We start from the raw sequence: 24,846 nt of genomic DNA on the forward strand, positions 1-24,846 counted from the left end.
CATTTTGACTAGTTATATTGTACTTTATGAACTCAGTGTTGCATAATTCTAACAATAGCAAATACCTATGTGGCAGGTAATATACCACTGTTTAAAGAGCTTTACAGGTATTAACTCATAATATTCTCACTAGCCTCCAGTTCACCCTGTTGGTGAGCAAACTTTGGGTCATTGGGATGGCCAAGCACAACATAAGACACTGGGCAGATAAGATCAACAGTTCTTAGTTATATAGACACACCAGGAGAAGAGAGCACTGTATGCCACACAGGGCTATACTGAGGTTGCACTCAGAATGAACTGGGGGCTGTGAGAGGGAGGCTTTGAGGGTAAGGTATACCCTGTGGTTCCTGTGGGAAACTGTATTGGCTTGTTTGAATAATTCCATGGGCTGGTAAGGAAATGATACCTGCTACCTGAGGATACACAGGAATTTTACCTGGTCCTTCTGATGGGAAGGAGGGTTGTTTGGCCAGGGGGCTGCATTCGAATGAGGAGAGTGGGTGGGGAGGAGAACTTAGATATTTTGAGATGCTCCCAATTTTATCAGATGTCAAGGCAGCACATAATATTGGGTCTGAATTTTAGACTTTATACTACACTACCCTATGAGGTAGATAGTATTATTATCCCAATTTCATAGATGAAGATACCAGGTACACAAGTTAAATTGCTTACAACTATAATGACTACTCCCACAATTATTTTTTTGTTTGTTTTTGCTTGACCTAGATAGAAATTCCCAACATCCAGAAACACAAGAAAAACATACAGAAATTCAATGTTTTACTTCCATTTTGCCTCATAAATAGAAATAAGTTGCCCTATTGTTTATTACTGATTGTTAGACATTTTCATCCATGTGCTCTCATGATTTTATTTCATTTCCTTTAATAAGGTTATAAACTTTTTGACTAATAGAAATTTTGGTTGTTTAGTTGATTATAACCTTGCAATTTATAAACTTGGTTTGTCATTATGGTTTTAAAAACATATACTAGGAAGTAATTAATGATTATCTGAGATATACTATTATTTCATTCTAATAATGTCAGAGCATCCCATTTTAAAAAAATAAAATTTGATATCTTTTTCTGTGAATTTGTTTTTCAAATAAAATGGAAATCTAATTATAAACTGCTTAAATTAACTGTTTTTGGTATTTACTTTTTTTTAGTATGCCAAATTTTTGATATAAGGAAGATAAGGATTATGTGTAATTATCATGAATTATATGACAATTAAAAGCAGATTGTCCACAGTTTTTTCTCATTCTCTTCACCTTGCCAGTGAACTTTGTTGAAATAACTTTTTAAAAATAAGAACAATTTAACTTCTGTTTATTAAAAAGTCTTTTGTCTGATATATTGGCATCATTTATTTAATCTTCCTTTCTGTCTTTTTTTAAAAATTGATTTTTAAAAGAGGAAGGGAGAGAGAAAGAGAAACATTGATTCTTTGTTGCACTTGTTTGTGCGTTCATGGGTTGATCCTTTTATGTGCTTTGACCTGGATAGAACCTGCAACCTCGGCATGTGGGGACAATGCTCTAGGCAGCCAAGCTACCTGGCTATGTTTAAATGATAGTGTTAGAAGGCAACATGCTGTCAGTTCTGCTATAACACTTCAGCATATTTGTTCCATTTGCTGTATTAGGAAATAATTAAAGTATAATGTTGAATTTGCATTTGCTTATTATGCACAGTTTCGTCCCCGAGAAATACTAGATGAATTCAGAAAACTGCACCTAGCCAATCTAAGCTGCCTAGGAATGTGCTAAAGACAAACATGTCCTTCAGATACCTGCCTTCTACCTCACTTAGTTCACCAGTGTATTATTAGCGCCATCCATCCACATCTAGTGTTAAAACTTTCCATCCAATTTCAGATCATCCGCCCACTGCTTCATAACTCACAGGCTGCAGCCCTTTCAATACCCACTTCCACAGGCAACCTTCAGGTTTTTTGTAATGTAATATGCCGTATTTATTGTAATACATATGCATTTTTAACCATTTAACATGCATAAAACTTTGGTAACTTTTTTTTGTAAAATGCCTTTTGGTAAATTTTTTTTATTAGGTTCCTTTTTTAAAATGTAAAACTGATGCAGTTTCTAAAGTGCCCTTTGTCTCATTTTCCCCATAAGCCCTTTGGTTTCATTGTATGATTTTGCATAGTGTAGTGAATTTTTTTAAGGGCACATATGTTGTGTTATAGAACAATGACTATAATTGAAAAAGTTATCCTATTAGTAAATGTACTAATTTTATATGTGATAAATTCAGTATAGAAATTCAGTGATTTTAAAATATAGCTAAATCATTACAGATCATAGATGTCTTTGACGTGTGTCATCTGTGAGGGGACTATAGAGAACCATCATGAATTTGTCATCTAAATTCATTTAAATGCATTGTTTATTGTGAAGTTTTAAAAATGTATGGGGGAAAATTATGGGGAAAAGTAAATTACAAAAATGTGTAAAATAATGATCTTTAGTAAATTTATATATATGCATACACAAACATATGCTTCGAAAAACGTATTAGAAGGATGGTAACCACCAGGTTAAAAGTGGGAGATTTTTGTATGATAAAATTATAAAGAATTTTTTTCCACTGTCGCAGGTTCAATTCCCAGTCAGGGTACATTCCAGGCCATGACCCCCAGCAACCTCACATTGATGTTTCTCTCTCTCTTTCCCTCCCTTCCCTCTCTAAAAATAAATAAATTAAAAAAATCTTTTCTAAAAAAAGTATTTTCATTAAAAAAAATTTTTTTCCTTATTTGTTTTCTTCATTTTCCACCTCGAATGTATATTATTTTTGTAATCAGAAAATAAAACTACATAGATGAAAAACAAACACACAAGTGGGTGTGTGGGGGGATATAATACTAACAATAACTTAACTACATTTCTTAATGAAGCTTAGAAAAACAATCCAGAATGGAGGGAAATTAGTAAATCTTGCCAGAAATTCTATCTAAATTTTGAAGATAGGCCTACTTTTCATTTTGTGTTCACTATATTCTTAACACAGTACTGTCTTTTATGCTTCATACTTTATCTTGTTTAATCCTCACATTTTATGAAATTGAGATGCCATCCCAACTATATGAAAAAATAAATTAGGCTTAAAGAAATTAAATATTTACCTGCTGTTTGGATGCTATATATTATTCCCTGTTTAATGTATTACTTTTCCCCTGGGAATGTGTGTCAGTAGTAAATGTTAACTTCAGTGCTTGTCAGTGAAATTAAGCTTATCAGTGAAATTATGCTGTTCCATAATAGTACTCTTATTTGATATTTTTATGTTTCCTCTAAGAAATCAAATATTAGCATTAACAAAATACAAAAGAAGTTACTGGCTATCTGGAATGTGGAAGTCTGTTGGTATGTTAAAAGTATTTTAAAATACTTGTCAAACTGAATTCTGATTAATCACATATGTGTATTTAAACTGTTATTTGAGTTAAGAGTGATGACTTTGTTAAGTTCACTTCTCTTGATAATAACAAAAAACCACCATTGGATCAGTCTTTACGTCTTCTAAAAACTGTCACTGGACTACTTTTATTGACTTGGAAATGTACCTTGTCAGGTGAACTTAATCCTTGGTTCTGGAACCACTCATATAATTGTGCTGAAAGAACTCAGAGTTGTCCCCACTGTAATATAGTCATCTTAGAGAAAAGATAGTTTGCAGTGCAACAAGGGAAACAAATTCTTTGCTATAGAAAGTAAAATTAGACTTTGAAGGGTTAGTGACAAAAACTCATGGGGATGATCTATATAGCTTTCACCTTTGCTATTTGGTGCTTCTTGTGGGAACCCAGCTGCCATACTTACAGGAAGCAAAATAGCCCATGTGGAGAGAAGCAAGGCATCCCAATCAACAGCCAGCACCAAGTGCCAGCAATTGAGTGAGGAGTCCTGACCCAGCAGCCAACCCATATGCTCTCATAGTTGTATACATGTTTGGTATACTGATAATCATACAACTCTTCTTTTAGAAGAGAAAAGTGTATTTTTTTTTTTAGAGATTGCATTCTAGTGAAGAAATTTGTATTTGAAGACCTATATGAATCCCTTAAAAAAGTTACTGAAAATTAAAATAATATATACAGGTCTAGTACTCCTTAGTGCTGATGCTCAAATTCTAGAATACATTTTTAATAGTAATATCTGAGAATGGTTAAGACCACACATTATTTTGTGAGGACTTTGAGGATTTTAGTATTGTTTTCATTATATTACTTTATAATATATATTATAAAGGTTTTTAATTGTATAAAGATTATTAACAAAGACTGCTCGTTATTTACATAAAATAACATCATAATCCCTTGATTTATTTGGGGAGAAAAACTAGAGAAAGAAGAAAATCATTAAGTAACATAGATCCTTACAGGAAATGTTTGTTTTTAGAATATACTATTTTTTATAACTGGATCATTTAGAGAGGACATAGAGTGTAAAACATTGAAAAGAATCTTTGATATATTTAAAATTAAAGTCATTTTGTTGTAAAAATATGTAAATTACACAATAGATGTCTGTAACATTGGTTATTTTTTAATTTTGGTTTTATAGCATTATACCAAAAATTCAGAACCTAAGTTTATCAGTTTATTAATAGATGAAGTAAAATGGTTATTTAAAATGATACTTTAAACTAGTACAATTATGACAAGGTAACTTTAAAGCATTTTGGTTATTTTGCTTCTAAAAACTTTGTACCAGCATTTAGACACTCAACACCATTTCACATTAACCAAAGAATGTTAATGTGAAAAGGACCCTGGAGATCATCTTTCTCAAATGAGAAAATTGATACTTTGAAACTGATAAAGGTCTCTCAGTGCTTGGGAAGGGAAAAGAACTCAGGTATTTTAGTACCCTTTTCATTATATCACTGTGCTTGTAACATTCAGTTACATTCATTCTATTGTTGTTTGAGGTATCTAATTTTAACAACTAGTATGTAAGCTCTGTTGTATAGCTTTTATACCTTCTATATTTTTGAATAAGCTCTTACAGGAGCTGGTCAATAATGAATAATTCAGTTAGTGCATACTGGTAGGTTGGTGTTTTCCTTGATTTGAGTGCATAGTTTTAACTTAGAATGTTCTGGTTCCCATTTTAATGCTTAAAAAAATTAGTAACGCTTAGATCATGTAAATGATCTTATTTGAGTTAACTAGAAAACTGGATTTAGTATACTAATATTAGCCTAAAGTACAGGCTATTCTTAGTTAAAATACAATGATAACAGAAAGGTGTATGAATAGCATCTGTATGCAAGCTAATCTGTACGATTGGAGGAACAATCAGGAGAATGACAAATTTAAAAGTCTTTGATTATTGGAAGATAATTACTTTCACAGATATTAATTGTAACATAATGATAGCTCTTTTTTCCAATCAAAAACCTACACCCTGAAATTTTGTTGCCAAAACAAATTAGAAACCTATAATGTTGTAATATAATTCTGTTCAGTTAAAATTGTGTGTGTGTGTGTGTGTGTGTTTTGTGTGTGTGTGTGTGTGAGTAGGTCTAATATGGGTCCAGGATGCCAAGAAACAAAGTATTTAATATCATTAAATGTGTAATATACTCTATAATATATAGAATTGTTGTGTGATTAATCACCATTTATTGACCACCTGATTTGACTTGATTATTAAGATGGAACAGTGCTTTTATAATAAAATTAATGAAAGTTAAAGGCATATAAAGATACGAGTAGATGTCTCGTCTTCTAGACAACTCACTGTAGGTTTGAATGACCCAGTACAGATAATATAGGAACTGAATTGGGCCTTATGAGATTAATTAGCAACACTCTAATAAATATGATGAAGGGATGTGGCATTTCACATGGAGGTTCAAAGACCAAGGGACAAAGGCATGGAAATAGGCAAAGCAGTGTTTGGGAGTTGGCAGATCAGTGTAGCTGAAGTGAAGTGTTCATGTGGGAAGCCCTTAGAAAGCTGGAAACCCTTAGAAAGCTGTGTAAGAGCCAGAATGTTGAAAGCCTTACCTTCATGTTTCTACTGTCTTTTTTTTTTTCCATTGCTGGGAATAAAATGATATACTAAAATGGGGTGGTGGAAGAGGAAAAGCATATTAGAATCACTGAAAGAAACTTTGTGAACAGGTGGTGAGATAACCTAGTATGAACTTATTAAATGCTAGCATTATGTATAAGCAGAGGTTTGTTTGGGTCTTTAAATGCAGATTAAAATATTTTAACACTTGACTCTTGCCAGGACTTTTAGCTCCCCGAAATCCTATATGCTTATACTATTCTATATTTCTGCCTTATGAACATACATCTCTGGATTATTACCATCAACCTAAATCCAGGCCGCCTCGTTCTCTTGATTTCTTGTATATCAGTTGGTGTCATCATTATTCATTTATCCACTGATTCAATTCAGAATTCTGTGAGGCATCCTAGTCTTTTTCTCACTACTTCATCATTATATCCAGGCAGTTACTCAATTCTATTTTTTTCTCTCTTTGAACAGTTCTCAGCATAATTTCTTTTCATAATCCATACTATTTAGCTAACCCAACTCTATTCTTTCCAAGAAATTTTAGCAGCCTCCAAGAGGTTTTATTTCCCCCAGCTTCTCCCACCCCAGTTCATTTTCTAACTGGTATCAGAAATATTTGCCTGTCTCTCTTGAGTGTAGTCCCTCCTTTGTTTGTTTGTTGTTTTTTATGCCATTAACTGGTTGGGTCAGTTGTCCTATAGAGTATTTTATAATCTGGATATTTTTCTATGCTTCCTCCTGTTGTCATTTAACTTGTTCCTCTATTTCCTGTTAATTTGAAATTTGGGCTAAAAGCTTGATTAGAGTTATTTTGGGTATGTGGACATTTTCTGTATCCGTTTTTTATAGCTGTATTCATGGGTTAGATTCCTAGAGGTAGGATTGCTGCATCAAAAATACAAAAGTCCTTTTTCTAGACATTGTCAGATTCCTATCCATAAGGGTTGTTTGGTTTTATACCCATGATTTCTGAGAGTGCTTGTTTGTTCCCCTACTTTCTGGTCAATAGACATGTGCCTAACTTGGATTTTGGCCCATCTGATATATAAATTATAATATTTGCTTGGTTCTTTTTATGAGCAATTTTTTCTGTTAGTTGCCCATTCTTTTTTTGTTTTTTGATTTGGTTGTTTTGTTTTTTTTCCTTGATTTTTAGAAACTTCATGTATAATTGAGATGTTAAATTTTCACTTATATACCATTTTCTGTGTTAAATTGCACAAAAAACAGTTTGCTATTTTGCACAAATTTTACTTATGTATATTTATACCATGCAGATTTCTTTAAAATTGTGTATGGATAGTTGAATTACCAAATTTTTGTTGTTTCTGGAGTCATAATCAGGAAAGTTCCATTGATTTGTTATTCAGGTGCTGGCACAACTCTTAATTATAAAAATATTTTCTTATATAGTAGGACTAGCACCCCTCCTATATTGCTCTTCTTTTATAGGATTTTCTTGGTCATTCATGCTTGCTTAATGGATTGAAAGTTTATTTTACAAATAAGGAAATGAACTGTTCATAGGTGTTCTATGACCATGTAGTAATGACAAATACTAACAATAATTTTTCTTAAGAGTTTCTTTTATATGAAGGTTAAATGTAGCAATCTTTTTGCAAATGACTGAAACCATGTATAAGGATATATAATTAAAAAGAAGAAAGGTAAGGGTGTATTGGGAACATTTTTCTCAAATCAGCAGTTTCTAAAGTGTGGTCTGTGGATCACTAGCATCTTAGCACAGGTCAGAGCAATGGCATCATATTGTAACAGTAATCACAATTTTCCTCACAACTCTGCATTCACAGTAAAATATGTCAGTTGGCAGTCAAGAATAGCCTTGATGAAATAATAAAAATTATACATTTTATTAAATCTTGATCATTTAACACATCTTTTTTAAAAAGATTGCATTTATTTATTTTTAGAAAGAGGAAGGGAGGGAAAAAGAAAGGGAGAGAAACATCCATGTGCAATTGGTTACCTCTTGTATGCCCCCAACTGGGGACCTGGCCCACAACCCAGGAATGGGCTCTGACTGGGAACAGTAAAGGTGGCCCTTCAGTTCATAGGCCGGCGCTCAGTCTGCTGAGCCACACTAGCCAGGGCAACATTTAACTTTTTAATAGTCCATTTCAAAACAGAGTATGCACAAAGCTCTTCACATGCCAAAGGTATGACAGTAGTCTCAAGGAAAAGAAGCTGTGTGACTGAGTTGTGAGCCAAAATAGTCAGTTTTCATTGAACACCATATTTACATGAAAGAATGACTAAATGATAACTACAATTATTTAGACTTGGGTATTGGCTTTTTTGTAGACATTTTTACAAAAATGAGGAAAGCAATGCAAGCCTCTGTCAATTCAAGGAAAACAACTGATAGGATTTATTGTTAATGATAAACTGAGCTTTCAGGAGAAAAGAATTTTGGAAAACTGGTATCCTCTACTATGAGCTTGACCACTTCATACTTACAGATTTTTCTGATGTGACCAATGGTGGTATTAACAAGTTTTAATTTTAATATTCTGTTACATATGTCAACATTTGGAAACCATACAGAGCACAATGAGTCAGGGCTTTTTTTGTCACCCCAAATCATTTTTTTTTCATTGCTTTTAGAGAGGAGGGTAAGGAGGGGGAGTGGAGAGAGAGAGAAACATCAATTGGTTGCCTTCTCCCATGAACCCCAAATGGGGATTGAACCCGCAACCTGGATATGTGCCCTGACAGGGAATCAAACCCATGGACTTTTGATATGTGGGATGATGCTTCAACCAACTGAGCCACACTGGCCAGAGCAATGAGTCAGTATTTTATAAATGGTTAGCATTTAGAAAATGGTTAATGGACTAATGGTTCGCATTACAGAATTATGCATGGGTAAATTATCCATTCAAATCACAAGATAAGCCAATGGATTTTTTTTTAAAGATAGTATTTATTTTTAGAGAGAGGGGAAAGGAGGGAGAAAGAGAGGGAGAGAAACATCAGTGTGTAGTTGCCTTTCACACACCCTCTACTGGGAACTTGGCTTACTGGGAACTTGGCTTGCAACCCAGGCATGTGCCCTGTCTGGGAATTGAACCAGCGACCCTTTGATTTCACAGGCTAGCACTCAATCCACTGAGCCACACCAGCCAGGGCAGGCCACTGGATTTTAAAGTAACAGATTAAGAAGTTTTTTGATAATGGCTTCAGATTTCAGGTTGCAACAAGGTTTAAAATCTACTACTTGTCAAATTTTAGTTTAATATAAAAAAAGTCCAAAATTACCAAGATAGGTTATTAAAGTATCCCCCCTTTTTGAACCTCATATCTTTATGAGAGTGGATTTTCTCCATGTTGTACCATCACCACAACATACAGCAACAAATTGAATGCAGAAGCAGATATAAGACTCCAGGCCTGATGTTTGTACAAATGTGAAACAATGCTACTCTCTTTCAGTAAACTCTGTTGTTTTAGAAGTTGTAGTTTCCAAAAAATTTATTTGTGTAAACATATAATGGGTTTATTACTTCTATTTTTATTTTTAAATGAGTTAATATTTTAAAATTTCCTTAATTTCTAATATGATAATTATTGATAGATACTAACATAAAATTTGTTGGTGTCAACAGTTTCTAACAATATAAAAAGATATCCTGAGTACTGCTTAGGGAATATAGGTAATAATATTGTAATAACCGTGTATGGTGCCAGGTAGGTACTAGACTTATTGGGGGGATCACTTCATAAATTATATAAATGTCTAATTACTATGTTGTACACTTGAGACCAATATAATATATATTGAATGTCATCTATAATTAAAAATTTTAAATGTTTTAAGTAAAAATAAAAAATAAAGAGATTCTGTTATCCAGAAATTTGTGAACCATTATTAAATGAGCATAATTCAATAGTTTTATTTCTGGTTACAATATATTTTAAATTTACCTTAAAACACAATTTTGTAGTCTTCTGTTTGTAGACGTGGGGCTGACAAAATAGAGCAGAGATGAAGTTAATGAGAATTCACCATACAGATCAGATCTGTTTTCTGTTCCAAGCAGAAATTAAAACACAACTGGTCTCTTCAAAAGTAAAAACAAAAACTTCTGTTTTTCTTTTAAATTTTATTAAAACTGAAGTTTAATATAATTCAGTGTAAAATCAAACATACTTTAATTTGCTCAACTCCTGGAACCTGTACGAAAAGTATTTTCTTAATTAAATAACATCATGAGTTCTTGTTGTTTTTGACTACTCTGTATATGAAAGTACTGGTTTTCAGTTGGCTAATATGCTTATGTTTTATAAATCTCCAAAAATCAATTGTATTTCATGTTTTTCCCTCTGATTCCTTTCAGCTGAGCAAGTGACCTGTATTTTGTTAGTCATTGTGTTTTGAAAGACTTGACTCTATCTTGTCACTCTGTGCTTCATTAGAATAATTCAAGGCCTTCTGATTTTGTTAAAACCTATGTGGTAGATACTGAGTATAGAGGTTTGATTTAAAACTCTACTTACCCATCATATACCAAAGGAACTACATTCACAGCATTTTTTTTGTTTCTTTAAAAGACTAGTAGCTATCAACCATATACTGAATAATATTAGAATGTTATAACTGTAATTATCTCTAATGGGAGTCTTATGTTCTAAAATTCCCAATTTTAATTTCTTTTAATCCAATTGGAACACTAATAGGTAAAGCTTTCTAAAAGTCAAGGTTTTTTTATTATTATGCAATATAGAATTTTAAAAATTGTTTTTATAGAAGTAAAACTCTTCTTTAATACTTTTGTGGAACCTGGGGAGAGATCTTACAATTTGTGGTAAGAAAAAAAAAAAGTAGTATTGTCTGTATGTTAATAGAAAAGCACTGAGTTAAGTAGTTATTATAGACTTGTATTATCTTAGGTATAAAAACTTAGAATTCTTTCCTCATTTTCTTGGGCTTTAGCCCAAAGTAGCAATAGCATATTCAACAAATAAATTCTGTAGTTCTGCATCTCTAAAGTTTGCAACACTGAAAAGCTTATGTAGGAGCCATTGTTGCTGTAGATTAGTGTCACATTATGCAATGTTACTAGTATTTCTAAGAAAATAGTATAAATTAGAGGAAATTGCAGGTATTGTTTTAACAACATAAGAAAATAAATGGGAAAAGTGAATGTCACATAAGGAACAGAGGAGGTACAAGGAAGGTAGTGAATTGATGTCCAGGACTGTATTTATTAGTTTAATGTATTGGGGTTTCTCAGTAAGAATACAGAGAACTGCCTGCCTCAAGTTCACTTGTCCTGATCAATAAAAAAAGATGGAAGAGCCTGTACCTGACTCCTGTCTATTTAATTCAATTCAACAAGTGAGTACCTATTCGCTTGTTGCTGTGCTATGTTACATCTATTGTGTTAGAAATTGATCCTGCCTTTTAAGGAGCCTATTTATGGTTCAAAAGAAGTTATAAAACAATGATATATGTTAGTAGTTATAAGAAAGAGAAACAAGGTATAATTGTGCATCTTAAGAGGAATTAGGTTTAAATTCATAGAAGAGCTTGGGAGTTGTAGGAATGAATAGAGACCAAAGAAGTTGGTATTGGAATTGGATCTTACAAGAAGGTTGGGTAGAATTTCAGTGAAGGTAGAGGGAAGGCAGAGACACAGAACAGATCTACCATACTAGAACTACTGATTTTCAGTTATAGGTGGATCTGACTTGATTCATTTATGCTACTCTGTGGCATTACATGGAATGTGGGGGAGAAAAGGTGTTCTTTGCTACTTGCCTCTGGATACACTGGACATGAACCTGAGTTTAGATTCACTTCCAGTTTGAAGGTTAGCTATTATTAGTATGATAATGGTGAAGTTTAGAGACTATCCTAGCCCCATATTCTTAATATTTCCACCTTTGTAGGTCTGTGTCATTCTGTGGTTGTACAGGGCACTTGCAGTCCTTTTGTTTTTGGAGGTTTGCTATTCCATAGTCAGTGTATAAATATAAGAACTTGTCTGCATGTTGAAAAAGTTCACCGTGTATTCTAATGAGTGAAAAGGATTTTGTTGCTCTGGCTGAGGAGCTCAGTTGGTTGAAGTGTTGACCCAGTGCACCAAGGATGTGGGTTTGATCCCCAGTCAGGGCACATGCTAGAATCAACCAATAATTCATAGACAAGCAGAACAACAAATTGATGTCTGTCTGTCTGTCTGTCTCCCTCCCTCCCCCTTCTCTCTCCCTCCCCCTTCTTCTCTCTGTAAAAATCAATAAATAATTCTTTTAAGTATTTTAAAGATTTTATTCATCTATTTTTAGAGAGAGGAGAAGGAAGAAAGCAAGAGAGAGAGAGAGAAAGAGAGAGAGAAACATCAGTGTGTGGCTGTCTCTTGAGTGCCCCCAACTGGGGACCTGGCCTGCAACCCAGACATGTGCCCCAACTAGGAATCAAACCAGTGACCCTCTGGTTCCCAGGCCAGCATTCAATCCACTGAACCACACCAGCCAGGGCTATATATATTTTTTTAAGGGATGATTTTGTTACTAGCCAAGGGAAAGCTCGTTTAGAAACTCAGCTGTACTGCAGTGCAGATTCAACTCTCTGCAGTATGGATGTACATTTTTAATTCTTTCAGTGCTGGACTAAGACCTATTCATATTTGCTTTCTTAATTGCATCTACTACAGAAAACAACTACTGCTGATTTCCACTAGGAACAGTGGTACTAATGGCTACTGTTTCCAGATTACTCAGTAATGTTTGTCTATCTTTAGACCCACAGCTGGTAAAACAAAATTTACCTAACAGTTTCTACCAAATGGCAGAGGAAGGTTTTTTGTTTTTTAATGAATGCTACTAAATCATGATACCTCATTTCTTGTACTCATTTTTTGAAAAGTGAAATAGATTAAAAATACTGTTAATGTAAAACTTAAATTGGACCAGAACTTTACCTCACACCATACCCCATACTAAAGCTGAAATGCTCAAACATGAGCAAGGCACTATCTTTGTCCACCTGGAGCTGACAGGTTAGTAAGGGAAAGAGGAGGTAAAGACATCACTAAAATACAGTTGATAAATGCAATGCTTTTAGTGGAAATGTTTTGAGATTTTGAGTTAAAATTTTTAATCAGTATGTATTGTTGAAGAAGACTGAAATTTACACTATGAGTAACAAGATCTTTGCAACATTCCTCAGGTGACACTACCCAGAGTGGAGCTGTTGCAGGAAGGACTTGATATCCTTGATTTTAATACCTTAGTGAAAGGATGTTAACTTGTGAAGTCACAGGCTCTTAGAATGAGTCAGGATTCCCCCATTGTGAAGGGGAATTTTGAGTGCCACGTCCTGTAGAGCCTGACTGGGCTTCAAATCAAAGTGGTTCTTTACACCACTCTGACTCCAAGTAGTAGGAGAGATGTTAGTGCTATTTGAAATATTCTCATCCTTGGTGCTCTTGCCATTTTTCTGCTCCTAGATCTTTTCTCACCAAATGACCTTACACCTCATTGAATTATGACAATACTATGAAGGTGAGTACATAATCTAGCACAAGAGAATTCACAATTCTGTGAAATAGTCTTTAGGCTATTTTGGGATGGTGAGAACATAATGTATATTCTGCATAATGACAGACATTTAAATTTGGGTTTACTGTATAATTACTAATCTCTTGGGTTAGCAAAAAAGTCCATCTAGTTTTTCCATAAAATAAAAGACACATTTTTCATTTTCACCAATAACTTTATTGATTTGGATATTTTGAGTATGTCAGCCATCTCTCCTGTGATATAAAGTTGATTGTTCTCAATTGATGACTTGAGTTGATCACTATCAAGATCAACTGATCTATCTACCCAACCATGGAGCATCATCCAGTGAGATACTTCCAGGATGAAACTTCACAAACCACTTTTGACACATTTGATCAGTCACAGCACCTTTTCCATACACTGTATAAATGCTTTTTTGTGTTTCAGTTGCAGCTTTACCTTTTTTGAAATAATAAAGCATTATATGCCAAAATGTTGTGTATTTTCTTCCATCTTCAGTATTAAAATGGCTAACAGAAATCCACCAATTTTTGTTTTTTTAAATGAGTGGTCATATGACATCTGTCACAGTATAATTGAACAAAATTGTTTCAAATGAAGTTAAAGGAAACTAAGCAGTAGTAGAGCCATCTTATGGAAAAAACTAAACGAACTTTTTAAGTAACCCAATACTATTATTAATCTAATTTAAAAGCCAGTCTTTTCTTATTTAGAAATAGAATTGTTATCTCTGTGTTCCTTTCCATTTGCCCTTTCCCTAAAAAATATGTAATATCATCAATTTTTATGAACTCAGCCATTATTCCTGAGATTGACTGCCGAGGAATAAAGAGCTGGTATCAGCATTATTTCATAGTGTAGAGCCACCTGTCCGTCTCTGGCTCTTTTGCAGTAGTTTCTGCCAAAATGGAATATTTATAAGAATAGAAGGAGAGCCAACAACTGAAATTTTACTAGTTGTATTGATAATTGCAGTTGGCTTAATTACGCTTCAAGATTTTGTTTGCGGTATGTATCTCATATTTAAGATATTTTTTCATTGTAGTGCATTTAATAGAATGTTGAAGCTATTAAACTATCTTCTAAGGGTATATTTATAACTGGTGGAATAAATTTGCTTACTGAGGTCACATTTCTGCTTTAGTAGAATTTTTTGTAGAACATTTTTTAAAACTTTGCATCTGAAAAGTTAATTACATATATTACTTTCAATATCTCAGATAAATTCATTAGCAGCTTTTATATTTTAATAAATGAAGTGCATTTTTTCATTTCTAAATGAAATAAACCAAAGAAAAGTAAAAATTAAAATGATTTTTTGAAGATTTTATTTATTTATTTTTAGAGAAATGGGAAGGGAGGGAGAAAGAGAAGGAGATAACAATGATATGTGAGTGATACATCGACCAGTTGCCTCTCACATGCCCCCAACCAAAGACCTGGCCTGCATCCCAGGCACATGCCCTGACTGGGAATTGACCCAGCAACCCTTTGGTTCACAGGCTGGTGCTCAATCAAATGAACCACTCCAGCCAGGGCTAAATTAAATAACTTATTTGAAAGAATTTAGTAGCTTAAAATTCAGCTGTTAAATCTTTTTGGCATTCAGCTTTTTTGGGTCAAGTAGTTTACCGATAATATCTAAAGACATAATTTAAAGAATACCTAACTTCTAAGCATCTTAATTTTATACTGGGATTAATTTATATAAAGTGATCTAGTAAATTTCTTAGCTGTTAAATGTCAAAATAAGCAAGTTTCTAAATGTAATTCATCTTTATTTTTTCAGTGTTTTGATTTCCAGCAGATGATTACTTAATGTGCATAATCTCAACTGATGTATTTTAAGCATAACTTCTTTCAGCTATAATTTATCTGAAAAAATAAACTTTTCCTTATGGTAGCATTCTAAAGATCACAACCCTTGTAAAATAATCTCTTAGAACCCATAGAACTGACACATAAAAAGTACTGGTTCCTGTTTCATAACTATAGTTTTTTTCTTGATTGAAATTATGGGGTTTTATGGAAAAATTTAAATTCTGTGACTGTTTAAGCTATTTAAAAATAAATCAAAATTACATTTACTATTTAAAAATAAAAATTTTTCCATACTTTTTTTATTTTTTAACACTAGAGTCAACATTTTAGAGAATATTTTCTTTTTATTTAGTGATTTGAATATTATCAACAAATTAGGACTCTGAAGAATGGTGTCATCTACAACTTGCCATTGTTAATTTGCTGGTTTTATTGGTTTTTCAGTTTTAACATCCACATCTATTTTTACACTTATGAAGTTACCTTAGTACGTGGTTATTATCCTTATGTTCACTCTTGAATTTTTAACCATTTTGTATCTTTGCATCATTATCCCAGTAGCTGGAATCAATGCTTTACCATAGAACAGGGGTGTCAGACTCATTTTCACCAGGGGCCACATCTGCCTTGTGGTCACCTTCAAAGGACTAAATGTAATTTCAACTCCTTAACAGTTAAGGAAGTTACATTTATACAGCCCTAAAATTATTTTGGCCCTTTGAAGGCAACTGCAAGGCTGATGTGGCCCCCAATGAATATGAGTTTGACACCCCTGCCGTAGAACCTTTGATAATGATAGAAAAATCCTAAATTTGCATTGTCCATCACGGTACCTACTAGCCACATCTGGTTGTTGCACACTTGAAATGTGACTAGTGCCATTGGAGCACTAAATTTTTAACTTCAGTGTTAATCAACTTAAATTTAAATAGCCACCTGTGACTACTGGCTACCATAATGGACTGTGCAGCTAAAAAATCTCAAGGGCTTGTTTGTTGGTTTTGGATTTTCATAGAAACAAAATAAGACTTATGGTTTTGCCATTGTACAAGATTCACTACTAATATGATCAGAGCCATTTGTTCCCAAAAATAAGAAATTAGCTGTGTTTACATTGCAAGAGAGAAAAAGACAGCAATGTTGTTCTTCCAAATCATTGCAGCTGCAGGTTATTTTCACTTACAGAACAACCCTTGAATTATTCTTCAGAGTAGCATTTGTTGAAAAACTACAGCTATTCTAGTTTGAGGTGTTTTGTTTTACATTAAGGAAAATTGGCAGAAAAATAAAAATAAGACTTTATTTGTATTGTGCTTTTTATTTTTTACATTTTTATGTATTGTCTTCTTAAAGCCTCCTAACGAGAGAAAGCCAAGACCTAGAATTGATACTGTTCTCAGTTGTGGGGAGAAAAGATTTCTCAGCCTGAGAGAAACTCTTAGGGTTGAAGGGTCTATTGAAAGGATAACAAAGAGATCGTTGGGAAAAGCAATGATAGGATGTGACAACTGTTTGAATGCAGATTCCTAGGATAAAGAGTCAAAGATAAGTGTAAATTGGAGCCAGGGTTACTAGTGTGTTTAGTGATTTTATAACTTGTAGAGGAAAGTGAGCAGGAGTGACTAGTTTGGGATAGCAGATTAGTTTGAAACATGTTGATTTGAAGGTGCTAATACTACAAACAGATGGTATCACAGGCAGTTCCGAATGCCCAAAGCCAGTCTGAAGGGCTAAAAAGAACTATCTCCTAGATAGATGTAAAAGATGCAGGAGTCAGTTGTTTGGTTTGTTCATTTTCACATCATATGCCGTTTTCTACTTTACTTCCTCTACTCTCTTCCTCAATAGTGACTGTTGGTAGCATTTTGTTTGTGTCACGAAGATGAAACCATGGAAGAAACACTGGAGAGAAGTGTATTGGGTGCTTCAGGGTTATGGAAGCCTAGCAAGGGGAGCTCTTGCACTGAAAGAGGCTGATCTGAATTGTGCAGGGAAGCTCGTGATTACATAGGGAGCATCAGCTGGGATCTGAAGAGTGTGCTTACACAAAAAGCAGAAAGTAGTGGTTGTAGAGGGTAAGGGAAATAAGAAGTTGTTCAATGGTATAACTTTGCCATTAGGAAAATGAAAGCCGTATACATTCTGTACAACATTGTGTTTATAGTTAAGAATACTGTATTGTACACTAAATTGTTAAGAGGGTAGATCTCATGTGTTTTTTTACCATAATTTTTAAGGGAGGGGAGAGAAGAAATTTATTGATATGTTTCTGGAGACTGTAATGTGAGCAGAAATTGAGAAGGATTCTTTGGAACTGATTTTTTTTCTTTTCCTGCATTGCCGCTATCTGTATTCACTCTTAATTTGGCTAAGAGGATTTCTGCAATTATGCTTGGTTATGGGATTGAGGAGGAATAACCATCAAAGCAATAACTCTGCAGAGCAGCCATTTAACATTTCAGAAAGGCATTAAAATGCTTGAAATGTGATTTTTTTAAAAAATCAAATGAATCTAAAGCAGCACTGTGGTAGAACCTCCTGTGGTGGCAGATGGAAATGTCTGCATTCTCCTGTAGGTAGCCACAGCCACATGTGGCTGTTGAGCACTTGAATTGTGACTAGCATGATTGAGAAGCTTCATTTTTAAATTTATTTAATTTTAATTAATTTAAATTTAGTCACATGTGGCTACATGAAGTAGGAATTCAGTCCTAAGCATTTTGGATTTGAAATAAAAGCCAAGGAAATGTATCACTATTATAGGAGGCCAGAACTTCAGCTTATGGTTTTAAAGTGAATCTTTTGGATATGATGCAGTCCTATTTCTTTTGTATTTGATCTTGTCAACTTTAAATACATACAAGGATAGAAAGTAAGTGGAGGAAAAAAACTTTTGGTAAAGTTTACAGTAGAATTGATGAGTTGCTTTGATAATTTTTAATATTTTGCATTTCACCTTTATGTAACTACTTAAAGCAGCCAGCTGAAGACAATAATAGAATCCTCACCAGAAAAGGTGGCTGATCATTAAGTAGTGATGCAACTGAGGAAGGATACATGACGATGAAACTTAAAAATGATGTTAGTTTTTCCTTGTCTTCATTGTCTAAACAGCCCTTAGGCCACATCATCATCTCTTCTGGGCTATTGCAGTAACTTCCCAGCTGGTGTGTGTTTGTGTATCTCAGGCCCAGGGGTTACATCACTCCCAGAATTGTATTACTGAAAACAGATCTCAGCCACAGATCCATTTAAGAAATTTTACCTCAAATTAGTATATAGTAAAAAATTTCACACACATTTTTGGATGCTGTTTTTCACTTTTGGAGTTCATGGGTTAAGTGGATATTTGTTCAGCTGATGGAAACAAAATTGGTAAAACATTTTTGTTAGCATATTATCAAAAAAAATTTTAAAGATATGTATAACTTAAACCCCAGTAAAATCACATCTGGGAATCTTCCTAAAGTAACTAACCTAAATACCACAAAATATATCCCCTAAATCTCTATACAAAGATATTCAGCACAGCATTATTTATAATACTGAAAACTATATACAACTTTAATGTTCAACAGTCGGAAAATAACCAAGTAAATTGTAATTTGTAATGGCTAAAATGATACTTTCCCACATCACTTTTTGTATACATCTACTCTGGAATACATCATAGGCTATATGCAATGACTTATATGCAGTTCTGCCAGTTCGACTCTTTGTATCTTCAACGTGCTGCGTACAGTGTAAATGTTTAATAAATGTTTGCTGAATAAATGAATGTTGACACAAATGAAATTGAATTTTGGTTGCTTATCAGTTGGTTGAAACTAAGAGATGTTACATTCTTTTAAGTGCAGTGATACACAGTTCATTCTGTAATGAAAATGTATTTCAGATATAAACATCTCCTATTCCAGAAAGTATTTTGGTAAGTAACATAACAGTTCCAGCCATTTAAAAGTAAATTCAGTTGATAAATATATCAAATAGTGATTTTTATAAACAAATAATCTTAGTAATCATTCTACATCTCCAGATTCCCTTTGTACACTTTTATTTTTCTCTCCCTATATTTTCTATTAACTTTATGTATTTTCATAAATATAATTAAAAGATCCCATTTATCCCCATATTGACATTTTTTTCTTCAAACCTATGATTTGTCCTCACAGTCATTCACTCTGCTTTGTTCATTTGAAATGATCAGTTATAAAGGGGTTGCTTTTCAGACAATAGTGCATTAGGCTATATTAAATAGAGTATTTGAAATTTTACTTTCTATAGCTTACAGGGAACAGCAAAGAGAAAGAAATCTGTTATTTTCTTTTAAATTATTTTTCTTGGTAAATAGAGATTAATAGTTGATGTAGGCAAGAAATACCAATATTAGAAATTTGGAATTTCTGTTATTTTTACATGGAGTCCTCTAGTGTGCTTTACCACTAAATTGAGATATATTTGTCATCACTTTATAAATATAACCCAGATGTCTAGTTCTTTCTGAAAACTTACCAGTTTAAGATTATCATTATTTAATATATTTATTTCCATAGAACCCTGAAAATAAATGGTGATTTTGTGCCAAATGCATAAGGGCAGGGACCATACCTGTTTTTTTATGGTATATCTACTGTGTCTATCAGCGATCTGATTAGGCTATCAAAAAATCATTGAATTGCCTACCTGCCTATTTTTACCAATTTGTGACTGCCTCCTAATAAGGTAAGGGGCTTAAGCAACTATTTGTGTTTGGTAGGCTATTCGTAAGGAACAAAGGGACTCAGTTACTTTGTGCAGAGAAAAAGAAGAATGAGGTAAGGAGGAAGGGAGAGAGAAGAGAGCCATAATTAGGCTTTACTTTGATGAATCCATAGAAACTCTAGTGGTTTTCCCTAAGAAGCAGGCATCTGTTGATTCTTATTCTGGTGCTTCATTATTTTCTCTTCGCTTCTCCTTCTGAGTGCTATTTTCTCTTTCTCTGTTGGGTTACATTACTTTAATACAATCTTAGTACTCCTGTGTTACTTCTGGTATTCTAGAATCTTACTGGTTCAGCCAATTACTCTCAACTCTACTTAGGCAGAACTTATTCATCAGGGAATCTATGGGCTGCAGACTAGCTTCTATATTTATTGGTCTAGACCAATTTTCAACTAGTGTGCCACAAGACTTTTTTAAACCATGAAATACCTGACTAGTCAGAAGCAGGGACCTCTTTTCTTTTAGATTGTCAAATAAAATGACAGCAGCCAACAATAGTAGTCATCAGTGTGAATGAATCAAAATTATACTGTTTTTGGAGATCAGCAAAAAAAACAACAATTTTTTTTGGTGTGCTGCAGAATTTTAGTAATTAGTTTATGTGTACCATGAGATGAAAAGGGTTGAAAATCACTGGTCTAGCCAGCTCTGGCCAGGAGACAAGGTCATGTGGAAGCTGTATTGCCATCCTCAGATGAGGAAACCACCTAGAGCTACCTCCTCAGTTTAGAAGCTTCCTGAGGTGGGCTTGGTAGCACCTAAAGCTTAATATACTCCCTTCCAGTAGACATCTGTTCTCGTGCTCTTTAATTCCCTACTCAGTGTTTAGGATCTTTATAAGCCATGGCATAGTCTCCATTTTTATGTTATGGTTTTGGAGGGCTTTTTTACAACTTTAAAATAGTACTTCTATTATAGAAAATTAAGTGATTATTTCTCCTGTCTCCTCTTCATGCTAAGAAGGACTTCAGAGCCCCAGAGCCTCATTTTGACTATTCCTGCTTAACATGCCTACGGAGAAGGGAGTGACTCCCTGATTGGGATTTTAAAGCTTACAGATAATCACACTTAAATGAGTACACCAAAATATTTTTTTTAACTTACTGATTTTAGAGAGAGGAAGGGAGAAACATTGATTTGTTGTCCCACTTATTGATGCATTCATTGGTTGATTCGTGTATGTGCCCTGACTGGGGATCAAACCTTCAACCTTAGCATATTGGGATGACACTCTAACCAACTTAGCTATCCGGCCAGGGCTCAAAATATTTTTTAATCAAAAAAATGTATAACAGCCCTGGCTGGTGTGGCTCAGTGGATTGAGTATAGGTCTGCAAACCAAAGGGTTGGTGGTTTAATTCCCAGTCAGGGCACATGCCTGGGTTGTAGGCTGGGTCCCCAGTGGGGGACATGCATGAAGCAACCACACATTGATGTTTCTGTCCTTCTCTTTCTCCTTCCCATCCCCTCTCTCTAGAAGTAAATAAATAAAAAAAATTTTTAAATATGTAACATAAAAAATAACAGATTGACATACTATTGGCAATGTACCAGTTAATACTAAATAGAATAGCAAGTGTAACAATAAACATTATTGCATTCTCCCATTTCTTAAATTAACCTCTACTTCTCCAAGTTTTACATTTTTCTTAAAGCTTCAAAACTTCAATATAATTATTCCTATTTTATTTTATTTTTAATAAAGGTCAGGTTATTGCTTTGGGAAGCTGTCTGTAATTTGATTCTTTGAATTTACCTTTAGCTTTCAATTTGAGGTATACTATTAGTATACTGTTACAGGATTTTACTATGGAGGTTCGTAGTTTTTAGTCATGTCAACTATAGGCTAAAAATCCACGGTGCTGTAGAGTATGACTGAGGAAGTGACATTTTGGGAGCCTACTGTGCTCTCAGCACTGTGGTCGGAGTTTGCCCCATTATCTTATTCATACAGTGGCTCTATGGGTTTTCCTCTATCTGAGACCTAACACTTACTCTGACTTTACATAATTTATTTATTTTAGTACCTTAGCAATACATTTGCACCAGTTTAACTTTTTCTTAGAAAGTCATCATTATTACATAAAACTTTTCTTTTAAAAACAGGATAAAAAAATCAGAGTGTCTCAACCCTTGACAAGAGGACCAAGTGCCTTTATTCCAGAGAAGGAAGTAAGTTTATCTGTCTTACAATTCGTAGAGTGATAAATAATTATATCAAAGAATGTCTTTATTTTTAATATGGAAATAAACATGTTTTGCTTTTATTTCTTATTTATGTGTCAGAAAACCACAGAGATATTTTCTTTTCAACTTCACTAAAAAGACTGTGTAATAATCTGCCTAAAATATTGTACTACAAGATAAGAAACATATCAATTTTAGCATATTTGGTTTCAAATATAATTTTTCTGAGCAAAGCTCCAAACAGTAATAAAATTTAATATTAATCTGAAGGTTGTAGTTTTTAAAATGACCACTGTTTCATGGTGATTATAGGTTATTAAATGTTAAGATACTTTGAAATGAGTTTCCCAACTAAACCTGTTGTTTCCTTATTAAACCTGTTATTAAACAAAACATGGTATTACATCACTAGTGGTTATTCTTTTCATTTGGTCTTAAGTCTTAATTGCACAGAATGTTATAGAATCTCTGTTACAGTCCGTACCCTTGTTGAGGGTGGGGAGTCTGGGTGGTGAATGCAAGAAAGGTTGTAAAATGACTCAAAGGAGATTAAAATCAGTACAAGATTTGTGCCTGTCATGTGAGTGTACGTCTCTATGAGGGTTACAGCAAGGTGCAGGACCTTCTAGACTCCTAGATGCCTCTCCAGGTATACCTGGGCTAAGAAAAGTTGAGAACCACTAATTAGGAATTTTTCTTTGCTTCAAGGAGTTATTAACTCATACCGTTATATATGCTGATTTCACAACATATTGCCAAAATAGTATTTTTTATCTTAAAGCACCAACATTATCCCCATATTATTCTGAAATTAGTCAACACATATTTATAGAACAACTATTATGTGCCAGGCATCGTCTTAGAAGAAGGGATGAGTAGAATTCAAATAATACATGCCAGGTCATTGCCAAAGTCAGCAGTTCCTTTACCTTCATTTCGCTTTTTGTGTGACCTTATAATTTAAATGAAAATACTCCATGAAAGTTAGCAGTAATGTTTTGGAGTTCAGTAACTGTAGCTGATCTAGGTGGTGACCGTGCAGTAGGCACCTATTAGGCTGTGCTAGGGCCTATTTCCCTCACACAGCATAGGGGCTGTATATATATGTACACATACGCACACAGCACACACATACGGTCTGGCACAAATAATGCCCCCTTTTTAAAATTACAAAATCTTTTATTACAAAATCATAGGCATGTAATTCTGTAACATAACAACATCACACTCAAGCACACCATATGCCATTTTGGGTGAAATGTTCAAATTAAAAGTATGAATTATTACATGCATATTATTACCCTACCATCTACACTCGAGCAGATATTACTTCTGCTGGAACCTGTATATAGTTATATATATAAAAAGTTCCTGATACAATCATTTTCTTAGTATATATTTGAAAATAATCTGATTTGCTGAAGCCACCGCTGTGTTCAGGATCTCTTGTATCATATGAATCATTTATTAATGTATGCTAGGCACCAGTTAAACAGAAGAAACTTCTGCTGGGGAAGACAAAATAAAAACAACAGATATCCTATCCCTAATTATATGTAGTTTATCTAGATCCTATTATGTTTTTAACAATCTTGACCGCCCCCCCCACCCCCCCACCCCCCCACCCCCTTGACAAAATGGGGGAAATGTGTAAAGGAACATGTATCTATCTGGCATTATAGTGAGCTAGAGTAAAATTGCTCTTTTATACCATTGTAATTAACATTTCCTTGCAGTTTACATTTTTCAAATACTATAGTCTCTTTGGGATTAAATTTTTCTCAGTCAGTAATACCTTTTGGGTAACTTACTTTAAGAAGAGCCTGTGGAGCCAGCCCTGCAGTTAACAGAAGTTTCTTACTAACAGTGTGGGTCCTTGGAAAGACCGTTTTGTCTGGCCTTCAGGAGTTCTGAATTCTAAATCAGGCTGGGAAATAACTAGGTGCATGAGCTTGCATTTAATCTTGGGTGTAATATAAGGAATACATTCTTCTAAAGTCTAGAACTCTAAAATGTCAATAAATAATGAACCAGTACTAGAAATGTGCATCTCATATCTATTCATTCCCACAGAACTGGGTCCTTCTACAAGGTGCTAATAAGCTCTTTACACGGTTCGAGCCAGTTTTGGGTGTGATGCCCAAGCTGTCATTGTGTATGGAACTATATATAAATAACCTATTTTTGAGTAAGCTCTGTTGGTTTCCTAGAATGGAGGATGTCCATTTTAATAACTTTTATCTTTTTGTCCTAATTAACATAATAGTCTCAAAATAGAAATGACACTCGAGCGTTATTGATTTTTAAATTAACACTTTCCTATAAACTATCATATTTGCCTTTGTTCCTAAAAAGACTTCAGAAGGCCTCTTTTTAATATTGAATAACAAAAACAAGCAAAGGATGAGACTGAAAATATTTGTTTAAAGATACTGTGATTAAACATCTTCATAGGCTTT

General features: G+C 33.9%; 1 protein-coding gene across 1 annotated transcript in view; it reads left to right on the forward strand.

Moving 5' to 3' along the window:
- The window catches only part of SESN3 (sestrin 3), a 78,040-nt gene that overhangs the window by 21,658 nt on the left and 31,536 nt on the right, over window positions 1-24,846 (forward strand). Inside the window, exon 2 of the mRNA XM_045817780.1 lies at window positions 22,307-22,372. Coding sequence (XP_045673736.1) covers window positions 22,307-22,372 — 66 coding nt within the window. The remainder of the gene's footprint in view (window positions 1-22,306; window positions 22,373-24,846) is intronic.

The sequence above is a fragment of the Phyllostomus hastatus genome, unplaced genomic scaffold, assembly GCF_019186645.2.
Source record: "Phyllostomus hastatus isolate PE091 unplaced genomic scaffold, TTU_PhHast_1.1 phas_scaffold_317, whole genome shotgun sequence".
NCBI classification, from domain to species: domain Eukaryota; kingdom Metazoa; phylum Chordata; class Mammalia; order Chiroptera; family Phyllostomidae; genus Phyllostomus; species Phyllostomus hastatus.